This window comes from Sebastes umbrosus, chromosome 1, assembly GCF_015220745.1.
Source record: "Sebastes umbrosus isolate fSebUmb1 chromosome 1, fSebUmb1.pri, whole genome shotgun sequence".
Classification (NCBI taxonomy): Eukaryota; Metazoa; Chordata; class Actinopteri; order Perciformes; family Sebastidae; genus Sebastes; species Sebastes umbrosus.
This window is the reverse complement of record NC_051269.1, coordinates 25,575,960-25,598,214: the sequence shown is the minus strand read 5'-3', so window position 1 is coordinate 25,598,214 and position 22,255 is coordinate 25,575,960. Positions and strand designations below refer to the sequence as shown.

At 38.8% G+C, this 22,255-nt stretch overlaps 2 protein-coding genes across 2 annotated transcripts in view; one reads left to right on the top strand and one right to left on the bottom strand.

Annotated features, from left to right (window-relative positions):
- Positions 1 to 9,859, bottom strand: part of cacna2d3 (calcium channel, voltage dependent, alpha2/delta subunit 3) — a 43,756-nt gene extending 33,897 nt beyond the window's left edge. The window contains exons 1-4 of the mRNA XM_037768995.1: positions 8,910 to 9,859; positions 6,716 to 6,797; positions 4,384 to 4,602; positions 2,879 to 2,995 (exon numbers count right to left, since the gene is read on the bottom strand). Of these exons, the coding sequence (XP_037624923.1) occupies positions 2,879 to 2,995; positions 4,384 to 4,602; positions 6,716 to 6,797; positions 8,910 to 9,082 (591 nt within the window). The 5' untranslated portion in view covers positions 9,083 to 9,859. The remainder of the gene's footprint in view (positions 1 to 2,878; positions 2,996 to 4,383; positions 4,603 to 6,715; positions 6,798 to 8,909) is intronic.
- Positions 9,860 to 15,205: 5,346 nt separating this feature from the next.
- LOC119493346 (parapinopsin-like) lies at positions 15,206 to 19,426 on the top strand. The gene is made up of 4 exons (XM_037778556.1): positions 15,206 to 15,921; positions 16,138 to 16,466; positions 17,754 to 17,996; positions 18,856 to 19,426. Exons 1-4 carry the CDS (start codon positions 15,591 to 15,593, stop codon positions 18,970 to 18,972), a joined length of 1,020 nt encoding a protein of 339 aa, XP_037634484.1. The 5' UTR covers positions 15,206 to 15,590; the 3' UTR covers positions 18,973 to 19,426.
- The last annotated feature ends 2,829 nt before the right edge of the window (positions 19,427 to 22,255 follow it).

Genomic DNA, 22,255 nt, shown 5'->3' with positions numbered 1-22,255 from the left:
TGACAATAAAGTTGAATTTGACTTGACTTGACTTGATATAATATGTTTAAAAATATATGTAAACGACCTAATAAAACATGCATACTACATTAGAAAATATACACTATTATTTAAGACTTCTACAAACTACCCCAAATGCTTCTTTCCAGTATACATCCATTCATTACTAGAAGCTTTCTACACTCTCTGCAGTTTACACACCGGCAATATTTGAAATATCTGTTTATATCATGTTTATTTTTGATTATAGCTTATTTTGTATATTGTATATTGGTAGAATTTAATTTTTTTAATTCTTATTTTATTCTAACGTTTTTATCTATTCTTTTGTTATTATACTGTTTAACTTGCACCAACAAAACCAAAGCAAATACCTATGTATACCCCTTACACTTGGCAACAAACACGATTCTGATTCTGATTCTGATTCTGATTCTAATTCTGATTCTGATTCTGATTCTGATTCTGATTGCTGCTCTCTGTGTTTCTCAGACTTGCTGTTTGCACATTGCTCTGTCACTCTTGTTATTTTCAAACCTCAACAAATGTCATTCCACTGAAGAGGAACATGATCGAGGACCATTGCCAGACTTTAAGATTAATCTTTGGATTGGATGAAATCCATGTCCATATATTGTTTCAATATAGAATATGTTGCCAGATCTGTTAGTCTATATCCCTCCTTGCCAAATCCTTATAGTATTTTTTTTTTAAAGGGCAAAAATATGCATAAAATGTGGGGCACTATACTGAGGAGTGCTGCTGTGAAATGATTGATGGAGGCAGGTTGGAGCAGGATTTCATGCCATATAGACCAAAGCAGCTATATACTGTATAGCTCCTGTAATATAACTGGATTGTGTAAAATGTGCTTGGCTCTGTGTTTCCACCTAAACGTTACAGTCACTCTGGAGCCAAGCAGGTAATTAACATCCGTCATCATGTGTCAAAATAAACTGCGATATAAACACAACTGCAGGCGGTGGAGAGCAAATCCAATTGACCTCATGGTGAGAGATCTCATGGCGTCAGCAGTTGGCAAATAAAAAAAACCACATCATGAAATAAATAAATATATATTTATTAATATAGAAACCTCTCCCTAGGCCTATATGCATAATTTCCCTTCTTATGAAATGTACCTGCAGACAGCCGACCTCCACAGCTTCATTGAGGTCAATGCATCATTTTTAAACTTCAATTTGGAGCAAAGTAATGACGTCATCATTTTAGGATTTTATCACACCTTTGCTGATATAGGCTATTCTTAAATTTTTTTTTTTACAAATCACATTATTAATAAAACAATCCTAATATATAATAATAATAATAATAATAATAATAGTACATTTTACTTACATAGCGCTTTTCTAAAAACTCAAAGACACTCTACATAGATAAAAAGATCATAAAACAAGGACATCATAAAAAAGATATAAAACACACCATATTAATTACACATTAAAAGCAGTTCTAAAAAGGTGAGTTTTGATTTGATATATTTTGATATGTTGATGCATCTCATGGAATTAAAGTCTCCTTTATTAAATTCATGGTGTAATTTACAGGCTCTGAACTGTCGTGAATTGTCGCACACGTGGGAGATCAGGCAGGACGAGATAAACCTTATCATTTCCCAGCAGTCCCTGCGAGATGCAGCATTGAAATGGTTACAAGCTCCTCTGTGTGATGAGGTCACAGACAGGCTGCTGCTGCTGTGAGAGGTGACAACAGCTCAGACCTGATAATAAATTACACGCAACACCAGAAGGACCTTTTACAGATTTTGGTCTTTGAACGTTGCACAATAGTCTTTGTGTTTCTAAGGGACGAATCTGCTCAATTTAGGGACTGTGCGAAAATTAGACCTATTGTGGTGAGGAGGGGGCTGTGTTTGACTTTAAAAAAACAAAACAAGCCCCTCCTCATATTTATTCATATTTTCTTTGGACCCTTTGAGAAACATTACACCCTCCTCCTGTAACACCTCAAACAATATATACGTTGAAGGGCCCTGAATATCGTCTTCTGTGATTGTAATGTTTAAATGTATGTATCCTTGTTTCTTGTCTTTGTCCTTTCTGTGATGTTGCAAATGGAGCTGCTGGGATGCAAAACAAATTTCAGACCTGTCTGACAATAAAGTATTATCGTATAATCGTATCGTTATCGTATAATCTTCTATTTACCCCATTGTTGCCTAAAACAGTATGATAAGGAAAAATTACGCATTTGTTTTGATTGGTCAAAAATCTTGATATTTGGTATGGACATACTATCAAATATCTACAATTTTGAAATATTTAGATCACACATGAAAAATCACACTTTTCTTAATAGTCAAAGTCAGGATATTTAAAAAATGTGGAAACATTATGTTTATTGAATGGTTTCCATATGTAATTTTTTTTAAACTTCACATATGTGTGCATATATCTTTGATATTCAACTTGTCATGAGTTCATAGATACCAAATACTTGATCGTGCTCCTTGTAGTTTCTGAGATACAGACATTTTCATATTATATTTAGTCTTTGGGCACATGGGACTACTGTTTTTTTTCCTAAAATATAGTGGAGTCTATTGCAAAACACCAACTACAAATTACTTTTCAGCCAAACGGTTTGACCAATTTTGAAAATGTCTTCATATTTCTGCTTAGGCAAGCCCAGCAAACACTTCCACCAAAGGGAATTAAAAATTTCAGTTGCGGGCACAAATGGGTTAAACTTTGATATGTTAAAAAAAGCAATAATTTTCACATAGCCACATTATAATCACAAACTACAAGTACAGTTAGTAATTGCAAAAAGGACAGCAAACTCAAGAAAATGCTGCAGTATATTTTTTTAAAAACATATTTAATATTGCACGTACCCTGGTGGCGTCTGCTTTTTTCCGGAACACTTCCTCCATCCTCACCGCCAGGTTTCTGACCAGTTTCACACCATCGATTTCTTCCACTCTGACTGACTTTTCAGGTTCTTTATATTTCTGTAAATAACCAAAAATAAAAGTGTGGCAATGACAGAGTGTAAAGACCGTAAATCTTATAACACTGGCTACAAATTAAAGCAAACTACAAATTTTATTGAGCTCACATGGTTGATTAACCCATTATGAGCGTCTTAAGATAATCATCATGTGTTGTGCAACATTTTAGAGCACTATTGTTTCGCTGCGTCCCACTCCAGAGAGGTGGGTGCTAGGTGTTAAACAAGGCTTATAAGCCTTCACATGTTGGCTGACAAGCTGCATGCAGCCAGTCTCAGATGAACGGCTGATAAAACCCTCCCTGCAACACCCAATGATTGATAGTCTTTATCCCGTCTCAGTCATTGGCTGCACATGCTGCTTCTTTCTCTCTGATTGGCTGGAGATGGCCATGTTGGGTGGCCGGTGGGCGAGTGAGTGGGGGGTGTTGGGGTGCTGGGTCTGAAGGCTATGCATGGTAAGAGGGTAATTGAAATGGAGTCAAAGCACAGGAGAAAGATAATAACGTGTCAAGCTCGGGCGATTCTGGGTAATGAACTACACCTCACATAATGCTGATTCTGCTGGATGCACAGGACCTCCAGTGATACAGAACAAAGCTCGCCACAGCTCGGAGGAATATAACATTACATAATCACACACCTGCCTGGCACACACACACACACACACGTATGCCAAATAAAAACAAAAACCTGATCCTCTCACGCTGTCCAGTCAGCTGCATCACACACACTTCCAATATCTAAAAATAAAACCACGTTTGGGCTCGAAGCACACAGTCAAACACATTACACACAAAAACACACACAACACACACACACACTAGTACATGAGGCGACAAATTACCTACTGAAAGGAAGAGTGTGGGCTCGCAGTGGAGCAGAACAGTTCATTTCACGCCTGTCCTCCTCGCCTCAGCACCCCGAGTCCCCCAGCCACCCGCCTCCCTCACACTCCTCCAGTCATCAAGAGGAGGTGAAGCCCCATCCATCAAAAGCACTGATCATGATTATTGATTAGAGTAATGACCAACGCAGGAGTGAGGCCTGAAGAGCCCCAGTGTTTCCCCCTTTTTTTTTTGCAGAAATCTTAGTGAAATCGGGTAATTCGCCATAAAAGCATCTAATGATCAGCCTTAATGACCAGCCCCTAACGACCCGTCACTTCCCTCACAGCTCACTGCTTTGTGCTGACTGGCTCGGCTCAGCTCTCTCCAGACATGCATCCATGAACGGCAGCAAAGTGCTTACATACACACAAAACAAAAGGGAACAAATCTGTTGGGCGAAAATGTTTTTGTACATAGATGAAATGCATATTTGGTGACAAATGGATTCAGCCTCCACCGCACGTTTGTTAAATCTTATCTCATATGAAGGAGCTGTCACCTCAGTGCAAGGAGGGCTTAGGTTTGGACCCAGGAGCCGCTTCCTGTATGCAGTTTGAAAGCTCTCCCCATGTTTGCGTGCACTTCCTCTGGTTCCTCCGCTTTCCTCCCACGCTGCAAGACATGCAGCGTTTTTAGGATTAATCCTGCCCTTGAACGAGGTGCCGGGTTCAGAGCTGGAGTTGGTCCCTGGACGCGGCGCTGTGATGGCAAACAGCTCCTAAAATAGTGAGGAGGGGTCAAATGAAAAGGATTAACAAGCATGACGAGGACTCGTGTCGTAACTTAACCTACAGGACTTGTTATAGACACAGAGATCCCAGGTGAAAATGCAAATAGAAACCACTGTCTACTGGGATGCGGTCCTGTAATACAACTCTGACAATTCAACTCAGTTGTCAGAGAAGCGTTGTTTCAATTCTAAGGCTGAAGTTTGTGGTGTTCTTGAATTGAAATGCATCATTAAAAAGGTGTCTCGAACATTTTTTGTTGTTCCCTACTCTATATATAAAATGTGATTTACACAGTATTGAAAGCACTTTGCAATACAATTCAGTTCAATTCATCACTACGTCACAAACTGCAGCCTCACAACATACCGACGAACTGAGTCAACACACAAACAGCTGAAATAGAAAAAACTAAAACAGGACATTTTAGTTGAGGCGTTTTTTATATTTACACAATGAGATTTTTGATAAATAATCATCAGTAATGTGGATATAATGACGAAGTGGGTAAAGGCAAATAATAGAACAGCTAGAACAGTCTGGTAAGTTCAGAAAATGACGTCACTTTACTGTAATGCGGCCTTTAAAACCAGGAAAAGACAACACTTATGCCATATTACAATATCCAAAAGACGATGTCTAGTCTCATATCACCATGTGGATGTATACTATCGATATATTGCCCAGCCCTAAACCCAGCGAGCATTATGTTCAACCTGACGAGTAAAAAAGGAGATTTAACTGCTGATTATAGACCTGAGAGTCTGTAACCTTCTTAAAAGTTCAGTATAGTTTGTCCATAACCTAAAGTGCTGGTAACCTGTTTATGTTGGAAGTATGATAAATAGATACAGTAGATAGATAGATAGATAGATAGATAGATAGATAGATAGATAGATGGATAGATAGATAGATAGATAGATATGCAGGTACGTTACTCTTACAAACTCACGTTATGTGGCCAAACTTTTGTCTTTATTTTAAATTCCAGTGCAGATCCCAGGCTGCATTTTGGGCACGTATGAGATAATGCACACGATTTCCAGAACATTTACTTTTGATGTAATAATGCAGCCATAAAACCCAGGTGCGTTGAATATTTCACATGGTCACAGTATCAGTGTCACAGAGAGTGGATATACTTTCTTTTTTTTTTTTACTTTTTCTAAATGTAAGGCTTCTTAAATGTGATAATAACTTTTACATTTTTGTGGCTTGTGCATGTTTTTATCATCCAGTCCGTCACTCCGTATTTTCTCTTTTCTCTTTTCTCTTGTTTTCTAAAGTGAAAACTTCCTTATTTATTAAGGGGAAGTTTGAGGCTGAAACCAGAGTTAATTAAGATTTAATGCCCCTTTAAAAATGCCATAAGACATGAATGTAAAGTATGTATAATGAGTAACCTTTCACACATCTATATATAATTCTAACATGGGTAAAGGAGACATTATAAGCTGATGAACAGTGACAACATTCAATGCACCTGACTCAACACAGAGTCCACCTTTGCCATCCAGTGGTCAGAAAGTGAAATCTGCTGCACTGGGTCATCACTCATTCTCTGCTGATTTCACTCATCATATCAACAACCCCCCCAAACACACACACACACACACACACACACACACATACACACACACACACGCGCGCACACTATCGAACCCAACCACACACTCATTCAATTTGCCTCCTTGTCGCATTCACATCCAGAGGTTGAAACTCTTGACTCCAGAGAGTTAACTGGAGAGATGAGATGAGAGAGGAATCAGAGCCGTGGTTAATGGGCCGTATCAAGTACAAACACACACACACACACACACACACACACACACACACGCACACACACACACACACACACACACGCGCGCACACACACACACACACACACACACACACACATGCACACACACATACTGTGCTCTGTCCCTGCCAAACACACCTGAGTCTTCTCTCTCTAAAACGACGCATCAGCATTCAGCCGAGACACTGAAATGTCTCTGCAGCCGTTAGATTACATTGTACAATGTGTGTAACGACCATCAGACAAAAAGGGAAAAAAAATGCATTTGTGTTCACACAAGACTTGGGAAATAAGTAGAATACCTTCTGCAGTAGTTGGGATCCAGAATATTTTGCAGAAATGGATTTAATTTCTCCACCAAATGCTGAAGCCCACAGCTTTACGCTTGAAGACAAAACAGACAAATAACAGTTCAGCCAACAAGTATTATGGAAAAATGTGCATAAAATTGTGAAAAGAAATACAAAGAAATGTATTAAATGAAAATAATATCCAAGTTATTGTCCAAGTTTAAATATGGCATCTCAAAAAACACATTTGAAACCATTTATAACAAATGAAACTCAAGTTTGAGCAGTAGTCATGGATGCAGCTTTAAAAGTGTTCTCTCTGTCCTCTCCTCACCCTGCAGCTGCTTTTAAATCTCTCCTCAGCTGTCATTGTGTTTTAGCTTTTTTCTTTTAGTGATCAGTCAAAGGTTTATCACCATGGCCCGGTGTCCCTGACCTTCACTCTCCCGACGGATGATCGCTTGTAATTTTGATGATCTATACTGTAGTTATTGGAGCTTCTTCTATTAAACTGTAAATGCCTCTGGTTAAGCGTGGCAGCGAAATACTGTAAATTGTAGAGCACAGTTGAATGTAACTTAATGTCCTACAGGAGATGCTGCTTTAAGAATGTGGCCTGACTCAAAAATTAAGGAAAACTACATTTATATTTTAAAAAAAAAATAAAGGTTTTGTAGTTACGTGCTGGGGTTAAACTGTCCTCTTCTGCAGAACAACTTTTCAAAAACAGCTCTGAGGTATTTCAGCACAACCTTTTCACAAACAGTTTCTTTAAGAATAAATGTATTTCTTCTGTTTTTCTACCGGTTTGCAACATCTTATTGATTTTTGTATATAATATTGTGGATTTTAAACTAAACTAACCATTTAAAGGCCTTGCAGGAAAATAGAATAAAACAGAATAGAAAGCCTTTATTGTCACTGTACAGAATACAATTAAATTCTGAGCGCTACTCCTGATCAGTGCAGATTAAAGACACAAAATGTTCCTGCAAAATATTTTATCTTTTAAAGGTGCGCAATCCCTTTTTGAGTTTGTCCAAAGAGTTAAAAAAAAAAAAATGTAACTCTGGCATGAACGTTATTCTGGGTGAGATTAACTTTTTGAAAATGCATTTACAATTTATACTTTTATTTTGGATTTTCTATAGTCTTGTATTTAAATTGTTTTGGGTGGAAGGAAACAAAATCTTGCAAAGAAAGGTTCCCCGAGTTAAAGGTTTTTCAAAAAAAGGAAATGTGATTCACTATCAGTTCATTAGTGGTGTGATATGTAGACATTATTAAATTACACATGAAAAGGCCTTCAGAATTGTGATTTCAACTCTACATATTATAATAAGAAAAGTTTGTTAAACTAATAAAAAATGACTTGCTCTTTGTCAATTTGAATTATTATCATTAGAAAACATTTACATTCAGAAAAAAAGAGTTGAATAAAAGGTGTCTCTAAAAATGTACCCTAAAGTCCATCAGATATCTTGTTTTTGGCAGAACCATACAGTGGAGTCTAACAGTAACCCTTATTATTTCTGACTTATTAATAACACATATAATTATTATTTTCAATTTATTGATTGTATATAAAGCAACCATATAACATAAGACAAAGAGGAGATGTAGATTAACCTCTTTGCTGTAGTTATTTACAACATGCCCTATTTTTATTGTTTGCTGCTTATTTGTTGAAATCACATCTGTAATTGCTTGTTATCTCCTATCAATAGTCTTATTCTCTACCAATATATGGCCTGAGTGCTATGGGGGCATAGGTCTGTGGTTAAATTAAACTCCACATTGTGGTAATTTTAAGGTAAAAGACAAACAGGAATCAGATGCATTTACAGATTTTCACAAAAATAAAAAAATAAAGAAATAAAAAAGATCCCAATATCTCTTTACCCATAACCTGTTTAAATCTCCTTAAATTAATTTAAAATAAAAAAAGAAGTCACTTGAAAAATGCTGCACTTCTACTGCATTTACAGATTTTCACAAAAATAAATAAATAAATAAATACAAATAAAAAAGAACAATCTCTCTTTACCCGTAACCTGTTTAAATCTCCTTAAATTAATTTAAAAATATTAATAAAAAAGAAGTCACTTGAAAAATTGCTACACTTCTACTGGCTACATATCCTGCTTGTAAATGATCATCAACATATTAGTTGATAAATAAAGTTGCAGAGCTGCTCGTGACTCACACTGACAGAGGGATCCCTGGCTGGGACCCTGACGACACCTCCACCACGTTCAGCCCGACCAGCATCCAGAGCAGCAGCAGGAGGAAGCTGCTGCTGCTGCTGCTGCTGAAGCTGCTGAAGCTGCTGCTGCTGCACATGTGCGAGAACCGGATCCTCCAGTGCTTCCCCAGCATCTTCAGCTCGCTTTAACAAAATACTATCTGTACAGTAAAAATCCCGACCCAGCAGCAACACCGTGCATGGACTCCTGGACTCCTGTTCGGTGCACACCGTCTCCAACCTGCACGTAGCCTACTGTATGTGATTAGAGAGAGAGAGAGAGAGAGAGATGAGAGAGAGAGCATCAGCCTCTAGCCTCCACAGCTCCTCTCCTCATTCTGCCTCTCTCTCTCTATCTGTAAAGGGAAACCCCCCTCTGTCTTCTCTCTGCTGCAACAATCAAGGACCTTTTTATTGCTGGAAACGAGTCGTCTGCATGTTTAGCAACGAAGCCTGAGAAGCTGGAGGAGGTGAAATCTGCAGAATCTGCAGAAAAGTGTCCAGCTGAGAGGATGGAGCAGCATGGACAAACAGACAGACAGATGTTACCGGACACACAGCTGCTGCTGCTGCTGAGAACATTTATCTGCAAAATGCACAAAAAAATTGTTTTAAAAAAAAAAATCAAATACTAAACTTTGGTTCTCCTCTGCGACTGCACAGAAGTTGTTGCCTTTGTAACGCTGACGCTGCATTTCTACTGTATTGTCTCCAGTCTTCTCCACGCTGCGCACACTAAAAGCAGCCAAAGCGCGTGTTTTTATTCTAACATGCTCTGTGATTATGTCGTGACATGACATAATGAATTGTGAACAATAAAGGTTGGAATAAGAAGAAGCACACACACACAATAAGGGGGAGATTCCAGACATAAAATGGCTCTGTGGGCGATAATGAGACTGCAGATGTTTGATGAAGGTTTCCGCACTGCCAGCAGCAGCACAAAGACAATACACGTGCACACTGAGTTTTATACTAGCAAACAACCACAATGAGAGAGGAAGAAATCATTTAATTGAGTAAAATTAACACAGAATAAAAATAAGTCCAGCACCCACAGTAAATAAAAGTACACAAGTATTAGCAAAAAAAAATGTACTTAAAATATCCAAAATAAAAATACTCCTAATAGAGTGACTACTGTCAGTCTTATATTATTTGATAATTTTTACTGATTTATTAATATGTATGATTTTGCCCACTTTAGTGTTGTTATTGGTGGAGCCACTTTTAACTATTTTACATTAAATCTGTGATGATGGATCATATTTTATAAACTGACATTTTGCGTGTAAACTCTTAATTTGAAAAACATTCCTGCTACTATATTTCCTGCTAAAATAAGAGAACTACTGGAAAGTCATTGGATTTTTATATATAGGACTTTTAAAGACCTGATTGCTTTTATACTGCTTTTACTCTGTTAATCATCCTGTCATCCACTTTTTATTCTGCTGCACCATTGCACTTTGTTCGCTGTGTTATGTTCTATATGTTTGTGACTGTTTTTGTGTGTCTGTGTTTGCACCTTGGTCCGCGAGCAACGACATTTCGTTTTAACCGTGTACTTTGTATGTGGAAAAATGACAATAAAGTTGAACTTGACTTGACTTGACTTGAAAATGTGGTGAAGTATAATGTAGCCGATAAAATGGAAATACTCAAGTACAATAAGTACCTCAAAATTGTACTTAAGTAGAGAACTTGAGTTTAAATTAGTTACTTTCCACCACTGGAGTGAGATACATGTGAATGTGTTTGTCTGTGATTGGCTGAAGTCTAATTATTCATCCCTTTGGCCAATGACGTCACTCACCAGCAACTTCTCCACAGAGATTATTCAGGTGTAGGTGAGGTGAATGGTGAAGGAACAGCTCCACATACAGTATATGAAGTATGAAGTTTCATCAGTGCGTCATTCACCAGTGCTTACTATATATAAAATAAGACCGGATGAGGTTCCCATCGTCTTCTCAAAAACGCTGATTAGGAAGCGATAATGATGTCAAGGCAGCAGCCAGGTTGATGCACCACCTCCTCCACCACCACAGGAACCGTGTTTCGACTTGAAGCTTTTATTAGTTTAGTAATTGCATCGTACATCAAAGTTGTGAGGAGCCTGTACTGTCTGGGACGTGCCGATAAGGTGCCTGCATGTTGGATGACGGACAGTATCATCCAGTCTCTCTCAGTCACACCACCGCCTCCCTGAAATGCTTTAATTAACTATTGATGGCAAATAAATGCAGTTCTCTCTCACGATACTGCAGAAAGTGCTCTCTTAGTTTTATTCACCAGTTAAAAAGTTAAACAGTTAAAGACACGACTGGGACTCATGCTGAAGTGTCCTTGAGCAAGGAAGGTGTTACCTGCCTCTGGGTCGTTGCACCAGTCTCACCACTATCCTTTACACATGAGGATACAAACCACATTCTCAATTTGATTGTTTTTCTGAAATAATGTCATGACCTCAACGCCCACACAGTGCAGTAGGTCAAATAAACACATTAGTAGGCCTGAATGCATTCACCAGAGGTCAATCTTTCATTTAATGCATTTGAATGCAGCAGCTTCCAACACAATAAAATACTTTGGTTTGAATGATAAGTTGTGTCTAAAATGTTTTTTTTAACACAAAATAAATCTTAGACTTCTTCTCCCTCATTGAGAAACACAGAATTTATGGAAATGCAAATATTTTTCATTTTACAAGTTCAACCACTGGACACAAGATGACTCCTACCTCACTAAAAAGTCCATTCTCAGTGTATGTGCGTTTAAGGTCTCAGCTTTCTGCATCACACATGCGTAAATTGCCTACTGGATCATGATTGGCTCCCAAGCTAATTGTGATGTCACAAAATCCTGCTGGTATGAACACATCTTAAACTCGGATTTAAAGGTACAGTGTGTAACATCTGGTGGCATCTAGTAGAGAGATACAGATTGAAACCTCTCCTGTTTAGAGTGTGTGTGTACGTGGGAAGTGAGTGGTGAAGCAAGAGAGAGAGTGTGTGGCGGAGAATGTGTGCAGTGGAACAGAAGACGGAGTTAGTTTAGCTCTGAAAATCAACTCTTGGAAAGGGAGGAGTCAGCAGAGGGGTACTCAGTTGGTTGCAATCTGCAACCACATAAAGATGGTGCCAAATCCTACACACTGTACCTTTAAGGCATGAGGCAGCGGTGCTCATGGAAAACACTACCACTTTTGTCCACTGAGGCCGCCAAAATCAAGACAAAATGAAAGTTCCTCGTAGGTGCTTTAAAGAAAAACAATTGCAATTTAAGGTTAACTTACAAGCTTTTTCTGGGGCTTTCAACCATACCGCACAGACTTCATCAGGGTTTGCTTAGTTGTCATGGAGATGGGTCTGTTGACATGCAAACTGAGTAGCTGTTATCAATTAATCCATAGCACTTTGAGGGGTTCTTGTCCAAGTTCAAGGCTCAATGTAAAGTCGTGTTTAACCTTGGGAATAATAGTTTGACAAAACAATGAATTGATGAATTGAATTTAAGGTCCATTTAGCTTTTTGCAGCTTTCAACCAAAAAAAAAGGTCAGAAAACTCATGAAAAAGATTTAAATCAGCGCTGAAAAGCTAATTAATGGGCCTTAGGTTGGATTGTTTAGTCTTTAGACTTTAATGGTTAACATGTAGGTGTTTTGTAAACCGATAAAGTTCACTTTTCTGAAAACAATGAAAATATAGAGGTGAATGGGCCTCTGTTTTATGAATGAATAAAAATGAAATGTGTTGTAAACATAAAGTTCTCTAATCGGAGCCAGACTGCTGTTGAACTTTCAACCCAAACAGTTGTAATCTCCGTCTTGACTTGATTGGACATAAACCTCTTAGAGGGTTAAACATCGGACACCTGTTGTCATGTTCAGACCAGGGGCTTAACCTCACCTCGTGTCCTCAGCAGCCGCGGGACAGAACACCTACTACTACTTATTCTCATCCAGTGAACTGTAACTGCAGAAAGATTACACCTCACCTCAGTCTCACTCTACCATATGTTGTGAATTAATCTTACTCATGTACAGACCTATTGTCATAGTCAAATAACTATAAAGCTTTAAGGCCTCAATATGTGTAACTCAGCATCAATCTGACTCAGTGTTTGATAACATGTTTACTAGAGACTTATTTCTAGCACATCACAGACTCGACCACTGTGTACGTAAATAAGAGCTTAACCAGTTACTTCTCCATTTTGGGAATACCAGTGGGGTTAAACGGGATCTCACTGCAGAAACATGGACTTGTTCTTAAGCTGACCTGCAGAAAACACTGTCGGACATAAATAGAAAGGGAAGACTGTCCATACACATTTGGAGCTAAATCTCATCTAATGCTTTCATTCATATGCAGTGCAGACGTGTCTATTACACTGCAGGAGATGGACGAAATAACCAAAACAACTCAACAATGATTACCAATAACAATTTAGTGAAGTTCATATAATGTTCATTCTTTTGCAGAGATGCATCACAGGTATTGATTTTATATGCAATATTGTTGATTAGCAGATGACTCATTGAATGGTGCAATGTTGGTCTATAGTCAGGTGTAAAGGCTGTATACTGTGTTTGATGTATGTTTCCATCATTTTAATCCCTCCTTGGCTGCCCAACCAAATCATTACCAACTAAAATAAGGCATGTAGTTGTGTGGCAAATCAGGATAACCATTTTAAGCTTTATAAAGATGCTTGATAAGCTTTATAAAGCAGTATGATGAAGTAAATCTTCAACACACACTGATTCATCCACACAAACAAAAAAATCAAGGTGTGACTTAAAATCTGACAAACCAACTCATTTGTAGGTTTTCCACATAGGTCTATTGTGAAAATGAATTTGATTGCATGGAGAGTTTTACCATCTTTAAAAAAAAGAAAGAAAAAAAAATCCATCTCTAGCATCCTCATCAGAGGACAAATCTTTATTCTTCATCACAAAACATTCTCTTCTTCTCGTCTAGCTACTCTAATCCTAAAGCTAAGAATCAAAATAATTAAAATGCTTCAATAATAGTGAAGAAAATACGAGCAACTGTCCATCAGAGTACATTCGAGTATATCAGTTATTGTATGTTGATCAGTTTAACGACTATACCAAACTGAGCTTGTCCCATCTAGCTGCATTATGTCTAATACTTGTCATTGATTTGTGCAGTTAATATTTCCACAGTGCAATGATGTTTTACAGCAGGTTTAAATCATTAAATCAATTCGTCAGTCATTCTCCATGTTCCAATCCAATCCAAATTTACTTATAAAGCATATTTAAAAACAACAAAAGTTGACCAAAAGTGCTGTACAGCTAAACATAAAAAACATAAAACCAACACAATAAAAGACCAACTTAAATATCTGGTAATATCTAATTTCCGAGGAGGAGAATCATGCTTACAAAATCTATTTTTACAATCTTTTTTATATGTTTTACATGCTCTCATCTCTTTGTGTCTTGACAATTGTAACTCTCTTTATGAATGAATGAATAATTTATTTTCGTGTCTGGTCATTTACGCAGCCCATCCCTCATGGGATTATTCAGACACATTAATGAACATTCATGCATGTTAGACAACCATCATTAGCACAGTACACTACCATCATCCAAACGTGAACCTCCCACAAATAATGCTCCACGATACATCCCACAATGGAAATCCAACAAATAAACACACAGATATACAAACACAGCTCCCTAAGCACAAAACACGTACACAAATCCAAACATGACAAAAAAATGGCATAAGAGTCTGAGGAATTTACTGTATCTGTTGTATGTTACTGTTCTCCTCTTATCCTGTACTTTAGAAAGATATTCAGGAAATACAAAAAGGGTCCAGTCTCCATATCAATCAAATGTAAACCAACTTTTTAAAATTATATTTTTCATAAATCATGATATAAAGGACAAAATAAAATAAAATGAATTTCGTTCTCAACCTCATTTAGTTCACAGTATTGACATTATGTGGGAGTCAGTCAGTCATCCTCGTCTCAGCTTGTCCACGAAGCAACAGCAAGACTCTTCACTATACTACCAAGAGGAGAGACCACATGATCCCTTTTATTTTGTTGCCAACACCTATTTATTTTTCATTTTAATAGTATACATTTTCTTGAATGATTCTGTAAAGCCTTTCGGTCAACATCTATTCTTCTTACATGTACTCTATAAATAAGTTGACCTGACTTTAATCTTTTCTCTGACCCCTGCTTTGTGTGAGGAAAGCAAGAGGGAGGAGAGGGAGGGAGTGAAAGACGTAGAAAGTGAGAGAAAGAACCAGAAAAAGATCATCAATATTTACTGTAGTTACTTATTGTGACACATCTCCTCTGAGCATTTCTTTTTTTGCATTTGCTTAGAGAACTGATCCTGGGGAGGAACACTGTGGAGTCATCCCGTTTAAGTGCCTTTACAATCAAGCAAAAGGTGAGGGATCAAGGATCATCATTTGGAGGAATTAGTCTTTGTTAAATCCAGATCTGGAGGACTTATGCTTAGACTGTGGGCATCTAATCTCAGCTGTCCCACTCGAGTAGTGAGATATTAAACATCCAGAAGCTCCGGGACGAGGAGAAGAAAACTGCCTGACCACTTTTTTTACAGCTTTGCATCTATGCAACCATCTGCTTTTTCCCCAAATGGTTCCTCCTACGTGGGCCCACATGGGGAACCCCCTCTGTCACGCACTGGCTTCATCATACTCTCCATCATTATGGCTGCCTTCACCGGTCCGGCCATCGTACTCAACACTACAGTGATCATTGTGTCCCTCATGCACAAGCAGCTGAGGCAGCCGCTCAACTACGCTCTGGTGAACATGGCTGTGGCTGACCTGGGCACAGCCATGACGGGAGGGGTGCTGTCTGTGGTCAACAACGCTCAAGGGTACTTCTCCCTGGGAAGAACAGGCTGTGTGATGGAGGGCTTTGCAGTGTCCTTGTTTGGTGAGTGAAAGGAAGAGCACAGTAGGTTGAGTTGTTCTTTAATGGCTCATATTATTAAAGAGTTATAGTGCAACATGCATATACTTTCCTGACATTTGATAGGATGACACATTTCAAAACTGCGTTTACATCATTTTTTAATTTTTTCATTCACATTCTACTTCCATGCTTGTCCCATGTGTCCCCCTGACTTTGCTGTCCCTCACTTGTCCTCAGGCATCACATCTCTGTGCACAGTTGCCCTGATCGCAGTGGAGAGGATGTTTGTTGTATGTAAGCCGTTGGGGCAGATGACCTTCCAAAAGAAGCATGCTTGTGGAGGTATTGCCTTGTCCTGGTTGTGGTCCCTCACTTGGAACTTACCTCCCCTGTTTGGCTGGGGCAGGTATGAGCTGGAGGGCGTCGGGACGTCCTGTGCACCAGACTGGCACAACCGAGACCCTAATAACGTCTCCTACATCCTGGCTTACTTTGCCGTGTGCTTTGCAGTTCCCTTTGTCATTATCTTGGCATCCTACTCGAAGCTAATGTGGACATTACACCAGGTGAGCATTTATACATTTGGCTTCATCACAGACAGATACATTTACTCAAGTACTGTACTTGGGTACAATTTCAAGGTACTTTTCTTGAGTATTTCCATATTTCAATCCTAAAGGTGACATATGAAATACTTACTTTTTTCAATAAATAAATAAATAAGACAACACATGCAGGCTCATTAGAATATATCGGCTTGAGAACTACCTTTGCAAAGGTGCACCATATTTTTCTCTCAAGCCAATCAGAGCAAACTGGGCTTTTTCACGAGGGGTCTTAACGAGACAGGCGTTAAAACGCAGCGTTTCAGGCAGAGGGTGACTACAGGTATATTCAGACAGACAGTTTGAGAAAATAATGTGTTTTTTGAACATTAAAGCATGTAAACATGTTCTAATAGAAACCCAAAATACAAGTATGAACCTGAAAATTAGCACGATATGTCCCCTTTAAGAGGTAAATATCGTACTTTTGTATCCGCTACATTTATCTGACATGTGTAGTTACTTTACCTTTCAAAATAAGATTTTACATTAAAAAAAAAATTGTAAAGTTTGTAAAATACAGTGAATTGTTACATATTAAACCTGTGGTTCCCAACCTTACTAAAGAAAAGCATTGCTGGGGCCCCTCAGATTCAGATGTCTATGAGTTGTTAACAAGTCAATTTCCTCTCTAAATTCCTCAGTTGGTTTTATCTAAATATCTTTTCTAAGCCGAAATAATTAAAATTACCCATTATTTCACAAAAAACAATGAGAGAAAGATCACAAAGATAACAAATTGTAGCAGAACTTTATTTTATTGTTTTCTTTGTTCTCGCCTTAATCATCTCACAACCCATCAGATGTATCTTGTGACCTTTGAAGGGGGTCAGAACCCTAGGTTGGGAACCACTGGACTAACTGGATATTTAAAATGAACTCCATCTCAACCAGCTACAACAGTAAAATGCAGCTTACGTGTTGCATCGGTATGAAAAATCTAGTAATAATACATCACTCACATGGGCCATTTTTCTGCAGAATGAGTATTTATATTTTTTACACTTTTTTACACATTTGACTTATACAATTCTGTACTTTTACTGAAGTGAATGCAGGACTTTATGGAGTATTTTTACATTGTGCTATTGGTACTTTTACTTAAGTAAAGGAGTATTTCTTCCTCGATTAATCATAGGGTGTAAAGTGACATGCAGCAGTGGTGCCCTGTCATTATCTTTGCAGTCATGTGGTATGCATATAGGCCAATGAACCCTTGACTATTTTAAACAATATTCTGTGTAACAGGTATCCAAGCTGGCCTGTCTGGAAGGTGGTGCAGTAGCTAAAGGAGAGCTGAAAGTGGCGTCCATGGTGGTTCTGATGGTCCTGACATTTCTGATCAGTTGGTTGCCTTATGCCGGGCTGGCCATGCTGGTGGTCTACGACCCTGATGTGAAGATTCACCCGCTGGTTGGCACAGTGCCTGTTTACCTGGCCAAGAGCAGCACTGTGTACAATCCTTTCATCTACATCTATCTCAACAAACAGGTAACGTAACACCACACACAGAAAACTATTGAATTTAGCCAAAATGTAGGGAAAAAGGTGACTGTGAATTAGCTCTAAAATACTTCACATCAGCACCATCTAGTGGTTTTGATATTGATAGTGGGGGTAAAGACATAACTACATCTTAATGTAATATCTCTTTCAGTTTTATTGTAGATATTACCATTTCAACATTAAAGAAAGTTAAAAGTTAAAGAAAAGTGTGTTAAAGTGTTAAGTTATTTGGCAATATATTTAGCATCATTGTTAGTTATATTATAATATAACATATATTATTTATTAGGGCTGTCAATCGATTAAAACATTAAATCGTGATTAATCGCATGATTATCTATAGTTAATTGCAATTAATCACAAATTAATAGCACATTTTTCATCTGTTCAAAATGTACCTTAAAGGGAGATTTTTCAAATATTTAATACTCTTATCAACATGGGAGTGGGTAAATATGCTGCTTTATGCGAATGCATGTATATATTTATAGAAATCAATTAACAACACAAAACAATGACAAATATTGTCCATAAACCCTCACAGGTACTGCATTTAGCATAAAATCAGTATCTTCACTCTAGCTTTAACCCCACTTGAACCTAAAAACTGCAAGTTGTGTTAATGCGTTATAGAAATTAGTGGCGTTAAAACTAATTTGAGTTCACGTTTTATTATCGCGTTAACTTTGACAGCTCTATCATTTATATGATTTGGAATTGGATGTATGTTTGTATGCAAAATAATGCATCTTGTACTAGCTGTTGAATGATGTCTGAATGAAAGAGACAGTATGTCTTGTCTTGGCTTAACTTTTTACGCTTTGGCTCATTTTGTTTTCTATAGTTTCGTAAATATGTGGTGCCCTTCCTGCTGTGTGGGAAAGAGTCCTCGGAGGACGATGAGGCATCAGAGGCGGTAACGACTGTGGAGACTGAAACCAACAAAGTGTCTCCCGCCTGAAATGTACACACACCACATACCTAACTATCAATTTTATAGATATCAACAAAGACATACAAAATATTCACCCCCTGTTGAAATATATTTTAAGCAATTACAATGGCAAACTCAAATATACTATAGGTAATGTTTATCAAATCTTACAAGGGAAAGAAGAAACAATGAATACAATGAATCCCCCCCCCCTTTATTTTCTATTAACTTATTTGTGTATTTAATTTATTATTATTACTTTCTTATTTTTGTATTATTATTGTTTCCCCTCTATTCTTTCTTTTTATGATTATGATTATGATTATGATTATTATTATTTTTATTTTTTTCTTAATTTTATTTCAATTTTGAATGCTGAAGTTGTTTTCTCTAGTTTACTTAGTGAGTTTGTCTCTAAGATCAATTACTTAAAAAATTGGTTTATAAACTACTGTAATTACGAACTGTAAATTGTATATATGAAAACGTACACACACCTGCAACTTTACATTAAAAAGAGTTTTGCCTGTACAATTCAGTTCACGTCCTTTTTGTCACCTGCTACGCATATCAGTGAAACTATGACTACAACTATCATTGAATGTCTTTTAAATTATGATTGTGATTTTATAGTAGATATGTGAAATGCACTTGTACTTGCCACTCAGCAGGCTGGTTGGGTTCATTATCTGTGAGGAGGAGCAGCTGTGGAGCCTGATTGTCCCTGATGAGGATCAGGTGTGTGAAGCCTTTATCTAGCCCTGGTTTCAGAGATCAGATGCTTCATTCTGTTGCTGGTTCTAGCTGTGTAGAGGTGTGTGAATCTGCAGAAGTTACCATGTGAACCTATCTGCATGATTTGCTCACCGTTTTCTGTTTGCTCTTCAAGCTTAGTCAGTTAGAGCGGGGCAGGTCTGTGTGGCCTGGCTTCTCAGTTTGGACCTGGCATTGCTGCCAGTGTCTCTTTCTTTAGTCGACTTCACTCTGTTTCCCAGAGATTTTATCCTCTAGTCAGTCACTCTTGGCTCTTTCATGGGCTGTGGCCTTGTGGGAGAAGCAGACTCCTGTCTGTTCTGATGCTGCTCTCTTTGTGGCAGAAATGAGGAGAGTTTTTGACCATGGCATAAGCGGCCAGGGAGCGGCAAAAAATCTTATGGGGTTACGTCAGGGGTCCGTCAGAGTAGCCGAGTTCTCCATTGAATTCTGCACCTTAGCTGCTGAATCGGGGTGGAACAGGGAAGCCCTGACATCAACCTTTATCCATGCCCTATCAGAGAAATTTAAAGGCAGGGTGGCTGATTTTGAAAAACTATCAAGAGTACACTAGACTTGTTTAAATGATCCGACCGAAAAACCGCGTTCCCGACTCGCTCAAGGAATTTATTTCCGTGGCCATTCGGATGAATATTCAAAAAGAGAAAGCATGTTCACCACCGCCCCATGTTTGGGGTGGAGTTTAGCATCTCTCAGGAAACGCCCAAATTGCTCCGCGGGCCTCCCGAACAGTGATGAACCCATGCAAATAGAGCACATGAGGCTCTCTTGGGCAGAGAGGGAGAAGCATACTGTAAGAGCTGTGGGTCCTGTCTGTACTGTGGGAAGGATGGACATTCGTACATGCCCACTAAAGAAGAAAAGAGATGTGCAGGGAAACGAGTAGACTCGTCAGAACATGAGGTTCTGCCGAGTCTAAATAATCCCCTCCCGGCAGTCACCAACCGCACCTTTCTGTCAGGTGAGTTATAGTGGGTAATAACAAATACAATTCATCTGCAGCAGGTAGTTTTATTGACTCAACCTTGGCACGAAATCTTAACTGCCCATATCTCCCCTCTCTTGCGGCAGTGGATGGACGACCTTTGGGTTATAGGGTGGGTTGAAAAGATTAGACTACTGGCCACCTAAATCTTGCATTGACAGACACGTAGAAAATATTTAGATTTTCATTATTGATGCACTTAATGTGCCACTCATTCTGGGACACCATGGCTCAAGAAACACGATCCTCCTTCAACTGTGGTTCGGGGGCGGAGTTAAGTTGGGGTCCTGAGTGTGCATCTCGCAATTTCATGTCCGACTTACTAGAGTACGCTGAACTTAATGAAGTATTCGGTAAACAGAAGACCTCTGTCCTACTTCCCCATACTGTAGGCCCTATGATTGTGCCATCGTTATCCTCCCGGGCACTACACCTCCCAGGGGCTGGTGACCTGAAATTCTATGAAGAGCTGTATTGATGTCAGGGGGCTAAGACTATAGGGATCTTAATAGGATCACAGTGAAGAATCACTACCCACTCCCCCTCATGTCCACGGCATTTGAATGCCTGCAGGGTGCGTCCCGCTTCACCAAGTTGGACCTTCAAAATGCTTAAAATTCTGTGCGAATACGTGAGGGGAAGACGGCATTCAACACACCCAGGGGGCACTATGAATATCTTTTCATGCTTTTCGGTCTTTCAAATTCTCCGTCAGTCTTTCAAGCGTTCGTAACAACGTTCTCAGAGCCATGCTAGAACTATTCGTTTGCATGTACCTGGATGACATCCTGATACTAATCCACTCCTATCAGGAGCATGTGTCCAACATCAAACCATAGACTGCATATACAGATGGACGATGCATCTCAACTTCCTCCCACTGTAAGTGAAGCCAAAATAGCCACCTTCTTGAGATTATTTGGTGCAGTAGTGATCGGGCGGTGGAGCCACAGTATCGAAGTCATCCACCCGCACCAATCGTGAGTCAAGCATGGCCACGGCGTGTCAGCGAGATAGACTCATAGCTGCCAATCATGACCCCTGACCTCATTTTTATAGCATCAAATAACTAATTAAAACCAAACTTCTCAAAAAAATTAACACTTTAACATACATCAGCGTGATAAAAAATACCTGAAATGCCAAAAGTCAAAGTACACGTCAAATCAATTTTCCCCAAAGATGGTTTCTAAGTTTGGCCCATGTCCAATCCACTAACATGGAGGGGGCGGGATTTATGACCTATACTGCAGACAGCCACCAGGGGGCGATCAAGATGTTTTGGCTCCACGTCATTTCGTCCATCTTTATATACAGTGTAAGCGTCAAACTAGTACTGCAGAAGTTGCTGGAGAACCAACTCTATGTCAAGGCAGAGAAATGTGTGTTCCATGCCTCCACCGTCAGCTTTTTGGGGTATATTGTGTCACAGGGCAACGTTAGGATGGACCTCAGCAAGGGTCAAGGCAGTACTAGAGTGGCCTCAGTTTGACTCCATCAAACAGATTCAGTGCTTTATCGACTTTGCAAATTTTTAACTGGCACTTCAAT

Excerpts from the sequence above, each read along its gene's own strand:
- LOC119493346 (XM_037778556.1), top strand. The coding sequence starts at position 15,591 with ATGCAACCATCTGCTTTTTCCCCAAATGGTTCCTCCTACGTGGGCCCA. Across the intron at positions 15,922-16,137 it reads CTTTGCAGTGTCCTTGTTTG|GCATCACATCTCTGTGCACA; the intron begins GTGAGTGAAAGG and ends ACTTGTCCTCAG. Across the intron at positions 17,997-18,855 it reads ACATCTATCTCAACAAACAG|TTTCGTAAATATGTGGTGCC; the intron begins GTAACGTAACAC and ends TGTTTTCTATAG.